General features: G+C 42.6%; 1 protein-coding gene across 2 annotated transcripts; it reads left to right on the top strand.

Annotated features, from left to right (window-relative positions):
* Positions 1-557: 557 nt before the first annotated feature.
* Positions 558-5,540, top strand: LOC116204631 (probable leucine-rich repeat receptor-like protein kinase At2g33170). Of its 2 annotated transcripts, none has more exons than XM_031536801.1 (3): positions 558-1,168; positions 1,713-4,740; positions 4,860-5,540. In XM_031536801.1, exons 2-3 carry the CDS (start codon positions 1,806-1,808, stop codon positions 5,249-5,251), a joined length of 3,327 nt encoding a protein of 1,108 aa, XP_031392661.1. In that variant the 5' UTR covers positions 558-1,168; positions 1,713-1,805; the 3' UTR covers positions 5,252-5,540. The 2 variants fall into 2 exon arrangements, with proteins under 2 accessions (XP_031392661.1, XP_031392662.1); XM_031536802.1 differs by lacking the exon at positions 558-1,168 and adding an exon at positions 1,187-1,329.
* Positions 5,541-6,544: the final 1,004 nt, after the last annotated feature.

The raw sequence follows: 6,544 nt of genomic DNA on the forward strand, positions 1-6,544 counted from the left end.
GACTCAATATGTATTTTTGATATTATACTCCTCGGGAAAATACGTCACGGGATTATCATTCATTAAATTTTTTTCATTAGGTACATATCTAGAGTCATTCTTTTTCGAAAAAAAAGTATCTTGCAAGTCACAGCTTAAGACGTATTAATTATAATCTTTTACTTATTATCTTTGACATGCGCAGACGTTAATTTATCTTTTATTGTATATCAATCTATCAGAAAAAAGACTTAACATAGGTTAGTTGAGGAAGTTAGTCAATTTCCGCGGATGGTGCGACTGGCACGAATGAAGAAGACTGTAATGATCAACCGCTCGTAGTTTCCGTTGTAAATGATAATTGTCAAATTTCATCGATAATGTATGAGGACTACATGCAATGGTCGGCAGGACCGACGCCATCAACTTGACTGTTGCAACTTGCAAACGAAGGGAAAGAATTAAATAATTGTTGTGTGGAAAAAGAGAAACACATTATTATTTATTGAAAAAAAATATATCTTAATTAAATATTGTTTATGTTACGCGTTACTCTTATGAACGAGTAACGATCAGCTCAGCTCTGCTCATCTTTTGCCTGCCAACCCCATCAAACCCAACCCCCCCAAGCAAGCTGTCACAGTCAATAGAGATCCAAAAGCATTAAATTTTCTAAATTTCTGGGAGGAAATTCATGATCCCATTTATTCAATGCCTAAAAAGTTCCAATTTTTCTGATGAAATCCCACTAAAAAGCAAACAAGTTGCCCACTTCCCTCCTCCTCCTCCTCCGCTTCTATACTTCTTCTAGAGAGAGAAAGAGAGAGGGAGACCCAGACCCAGTTTTGCTCTCTGCAGCAGTAGGGTAGAGAGAGAGAGAGGGAGATGAGATGAGATGAAAAAGCATTGCCTTGTTGTCGGCCAGTAGAACTTCAACTGGGTGGAAGAGGAATAGGAGGAAGAGGAAAAGGAGTTCTCCCTGCTCCGCCTGTCATCTTCTAGATGTCCCTTCGCTTCTCACAAAGACCCAACAACCGCAATCACTCCCACGAAAAATCTCAGTCCCAAAGGTCCAATTTCTCGACATCGTCCAATGAGGTCCCTCCAAAGTGTTGCATTCCCGATAAAGGGTTGGGATCTTTTTTGTGCTGCTGATGGATGATCCTGTCATTCTTCTTTTAGCTACGAGGTGGGTCCGCAGTTTCTTCATTCATTATTGTTAGTGGGCTGTCTCTGAAGCTTCTGCTGATTTATCCACTTCTGTGCTGTCTTCCTTTACATGTTGATTCGTTAGTTCTTGAATTTGAGGTTCATGGGGGATTATTCTGAATAGTCTTTGGTGCTAACCATGTGAGTTCCTTCTCCTGCTCTCTCCGGTGTTTTATAAGGGAAATGTTGATTTAATGAAGGATTTTCCTCAGGAGGGTTCTTCTGGAATTTGATGTTTTGTTGGGTGGGGGCTTGTGAATTTGTCTGCCTAACATCTAATTTTGCAAGTGTTTTCTTTTTCTGGAAATTCTAATTTGGCAAGTTGGTTTTTATTTCTTTTCCGGGCAGATGTTCTTGATTTCATTTATCAACGAATGACGACTCTCAAATTACATATATTCTTGATGTTCCTATATCTCAAACTTGCCCAAGGCACAATCCACTGGTCCTTTGCTCATTTAACTGTGTCCGATTGTTCCCTTTGAACGGTTAGACTAAAATTGTGCGCTGTTGGTCTTATTCAGTGAAAGCTGAAGCATGGACATGGTTCTTGTTGTTGCTCTGAGGAGGGAGCTCCTTTAGTTCGATTGCTGTGAACTCCAAACCAGCTGTCAGATATGTGTCTCGATATAACGCCCCGATGTCTTATCCGTATTGCGTTGGCACTTGTGGTTGTGTCCTCGGTTTTGTGCATTTTGGATGGACTAAATCCCGAGGGGCACTTCCTCATAGAGATCAAGGACGACGGCCTCCACGATGAGTTTGACTATCTCGCTAATTGGAATGCTAGTGATGAAACTCCGTGCGGATGGGTTGGCGTAAATTGCTCCTCTGACAATGTTGTTGTCTCCCTGGATTTGAATTCAATGAACCTCTCTGGGACCCTGAGTCCGAGCATAGGTGAACTGGTCGAGCTAACCTATCTCGACATCTCTTACAATGCCTTCACAGGAAGCATTCCTAGAGAGATTGGGAACTGTTCGAAATTGGAGATGCTTCTTCTGAACAATAATGAGTTTGTTGAACCGCTCCCTGCTGAAGTGGGTAAGCTGAATTTTCTCACCACTCTCAACATATGCAATAATAAGATCTCTGGGGCCTTGCCTAATGAGATTGGGAGCCTGTCCTCACTAGAGGATTTTGTTGCATACACGAACAATCTCATGGGCCCTCTGCCTGCTTCAATCGGGAACTTGAAGAGGCTGAAGAGGTTTCGAGCTGGGCAAAATGCTATCTCAGGGAGCATACCTGTGGAGCTGGGTGGGTGTGAGAGCTTGGAGTATTTAGGTCTGGCACAGAATTACATTGGAGGTGAATTGCCAAAGGAAATTGGGATGTTAAGAAGCTTGACTGACTTGATACTCTGGGAGAATGAGCTCTCAGGTAGTATCCCAGGGGAAATCGGGAATTGCACCAACCTCGAGACCCTCGCATTGTATGAGAACAACCTCGTTGGGCCAATACCTCGAGAAATAGGGAACCTCAGGTCCCTGAAGAAGTTGTATCTATACAGGAATCACTTGAATGGAACCATCCCCAGGGAGGTGGGAAATCTGTCTCTCGCATTGGAAATTGACTTTTCTGAGAATGCATTAATCGGACAGATACCAACTGAGTTCAGCTACGTTAAGGGTCTGACCCTGCTGTACCTGTTCCAGAACCAGCTGACTGGTGTTATACCAAGCGAGCTCAGTAGCCTGAAAAACTTGACAAAGCTTGATCTTTCCATCAACTACCTCACGGGGCGAATCCCATTCGGGTTTCAGTACTTGCCCAACTTATTTCAGTTGCAGTTATTTGACAATGCCTTAACTGGCAGCATTCCTCCGGGGCTTGGATTATATAATCCACTTTGGGTGGTCGACTTTTCAGACAATGGCCTTACTGGGAGGATACCGCCTCGTTTGTGCCGACGCTCGAACCTAATCTTGCTAAACCTTGAATCCAACAAGCTTTATGGCAACATACCTGATGGAATACTAAACTGTAAATCACTAGTGCAGCTACGCTTGGTCAGGAACCGCATCACAGGAAGCTTCCCCTCAGAAATATGCATGTTGGAGAACCTAGCCGCTCTTGAGCTAGGACATAACAAGTTCAGCGGTCCAATCCCTCAGGAGATAGGACAATGCAAAAGATTGCAGAGGCTCGATCTTGCGGGAAATTACTTCACATCAGATTTGCCCTTGGAGATAGGGAATCTATCGCAGCTTGTGACGTTCAATATCTCTTCCAACTCACTGTCAGGACTTGTCCCACTTGAGATCGTAAACTGCACCCTGCTCCAGCGCCTTGATCTCAGCAAAAATGACTTCTCTGGTCCTCTGCCTATGGAGTTTGGGACCTTTTCACACTTGGAGCTTCTCAGGTTTTCAGACAATAAATTTTCGGGGAATATAGCCTCGTCTTTGGGGAAGTTATCTCACCTTACGGAACTTCAAATGGGGGGAAACTCATTCACGGGGGAAATTCCCCCTGAGTTGGGCACTCTCTCGAGCTTGCAGATTGCTTTGAATCTCAGCTACAATAACCTCAACGGGACAATACCGCCAGAGCTAGGAAATCTTAATCTACTTGAGTACTTGTTGCTCAACAACAATAATTTGAGCGGCGAGATCCCTGCAACATTCGAGAACTTATCGAGTTTATTTGTATGCAACTTCTCATACAATAACTTGACAGGTCCTTTGCCTGCTGCCTCGCTGTTCCTGCACATGCCAGTGAGCAGCTTCATTGGAAACAGAGACCTATGTGGTGGGCTTCTTGGGGACTGCTATGAAAATCCATCTTCTAGCTCTCTCCCACCGAAGAAAAATGCCCAGGTTCCACAGGGCAAAATCATCACAATCACTGCTGCTATTGTTGGAGGTGTTTCACTCATTCTAATTGCTGTCATTCTGTATTATATGCGACTTAGGCCGGATTCGGTTGTTTCCTTGGGGGATAAGGAGGCATCGTCCCCAGAGAGCGATATCTACTTCCCTCCAAAGGAAGGTTTCACCTTCCAAGACCTGCTTGAGGCCACAAACAATTTTCACGAGTCCTATGTTGTTGGAAAGGGAGCTTGTGGAACCGTCTACAAGGCGGTTATGCATTCAGGACAGGTCATAGCAGCAAAAAGGTTGGCATCGAACAGGGAAGGGAACAGTATAGAGAACAGCTTCCATGCTGAGATTTTGACCCTTGGGAAGATTCAGCATCGGAACATCGTGAAGCTGTTCGGGTTTTGCCATCACCAGGGCTCAAATCTGCTGCTGTATGAGTACATGGAAAATGGTAGCTTGGGGGAATGGCTTCATGGATCGTCCTCATCCAATTTCTTGGATTGGCCCACTCGATTCAATATCGCTCTTGGAGCTGCAGAGGGTCTTTCTTATTTACACCATGATTGCAAGCCGAGGATAATCCATCGAGATATAAAGTCTAACAACATACTTCTCGATGAGAATTTTGAATCACATGTTGGCGATTTTGGCTTGGCAAAAATTTTTGACATGCCTCAGTCGAAGTCGATGTCTGCTGTTGTGGGATCTTATGGCTATATTGCACCTGGTAAGTTGTGACACTGCTAAGCTGCAAGTACATTATTCAGTTCTTAAGTAACCTAATCTTATTTTCCTAAACTTTAATTTCAATTGCACAATCAGAAACTCCCTCTCCTTCTGTTGCAGAATATGCATTCACCATGAAGATTACTGAGAAATGCGACATCTACAGCTACGGGGTTGTACTACTGGAATTGCTGACGGGCAGAACTCCTGTACAGCTGCTCGATCAAGGTGGAGACCTTGTAACGTGGGTAAGACAGTACATACGAAATTATTCGTTGAGTCCTGAAATCCTGGACACCCGGCTAAATACCAAGGACAAAGGCATGGTTGATCACATGATCACCGTCCTTAAGATAGCTTTACTATGCACAAATTCGTCCCCCCATGACCGGCCGTCAATGCGGGCAGTTGTGGTGATGTTGGTCGAGTCTAACAAGCGGGAGGCTAGTTCCATATGCCCCCCGACTTGCGATTCCTCTTCGAAAGTATCCGACTCAGTTTCGGATTATTAACTCAGATTCATTTGTTGGTGCTTAATATGATACCTTACTTTTGATGGTGTAAATTTTCTTAGGCAAAGAGAACCTCTGATGAGATTAATGATGTCTTGCATTTTGTGGGAGTGGTTGTTGATAAGTGGACTGTGACTCTGATTTAGAACACTCCCTTCCTCGTACATAATTTAGTATAGTGACAGGCAATGTTCAGTTGGAAACGCAACAATAATATATGTAATGATCTTTGTAATGTCATTCTGAAGCAGATTGCAATAATTCAAATTATGATGGGTTTATTTGATTCTGGATCCGCATTCTATCGTCTTGGTGGTTTTATTTGACCTGGCATATTTGTCCGCCGCGTCTGAGATGAAACAGATCTCGAATGGTTTGCTCGATCTAGTCGGACAAGGAAGTCGGCAATTGAATCCCCCGATTCCCGCCCACGATTTCTGCAATATCTCAGAGGTGCTGCCTCTGTAGGCGACCCGGTTCAGGTTCTCGGGGACGTTACCTTGATGTGCATTTTCTATCTTTAATTTTGGCATCATTTTTTTTCTTGAAACAAGTAGACGATCTAGTTTGTTTATGAGTTAAAAACTTAAAATGAAGCCGACACTCAATTTTCTATATAATTATTATTTACTGTTTGAGAAATTTATTTAGTATTATATTTATACTAACGTGGGTTGATTCATGCAGTTTGGTGCTTGCTCGCCTTAAATAATATTTCGAATTCGAATATTATAAATGGAGAAAAAAATTACATTGGGAGAGATTTACTCCTTAGTGGGTCAACCCGACTCGACTGGATTAGTCGGGGTCTAATTGGACTTCCGAATACACAGGTTCGCACCAAGAAATTCATTTAGCATTATTAAGGCAAAGATCCGCGTGATAAGCATCTATTTATCTATATAAAATATTAAAAGTTAGGACAATGTGTCGAGAAGTGTCACGGAGGATGGAGAGGCATTTTCCTTACATGACCCTTCGTGTGACCCCAATGGCAACAAGACAAGTGGTGCAATATTATAACGATACATCGTTTTCAAAACTGAAATGTTCTGTAATAAAATATCAAAAGACTTAACTTATAGATGATCTATTTAACTGCACGTTGAATCTTCCATGCATTATTTTCATAAAAGGAGGTGGAGTAATATGGAGAAGTGTCATTGTTTTGCCCTAAAGGAATTTGCCGATTAAGCTATTTAGGAACTTCATAAGTAAAGACTTCATATATCTTAGTGAGTTCATTTAGTTAAAAGTAATTTTACTGAATTATTTTCTTGATCCAATATATAT

This window comes from Punica granatum, chromosome 4 (assembly GCF_007655135.1).
Source record: "Punica granatum isolate Tunisia-2019 chromosome 4, ASM765513v2, whole genome shotgun sequence".
Lineage (NCBI taxonomy): Eukaryota > Viridiplantae > Streptophyta > Magnoliopsida > Myrtales > Lythraceae > Punica > Punica granatum.

Bases quoted from the DNA above. Each gene is read 5' to 3' on its own strand.
- LOC116204631 (XM_031536801.1), top strand. From the start codon at position 1,806: ATGTGTCTCGATATAACGCCCCGATGTCTTATCCGTATTGCGTTGGCA. The intron at 4,741-4,859 runs GTAAGTTGTGAC...CTTCTGTTGCAG, and splicing joins TTATGGCTATATTGCACCTG to AATATGCATTCACCATGAAG.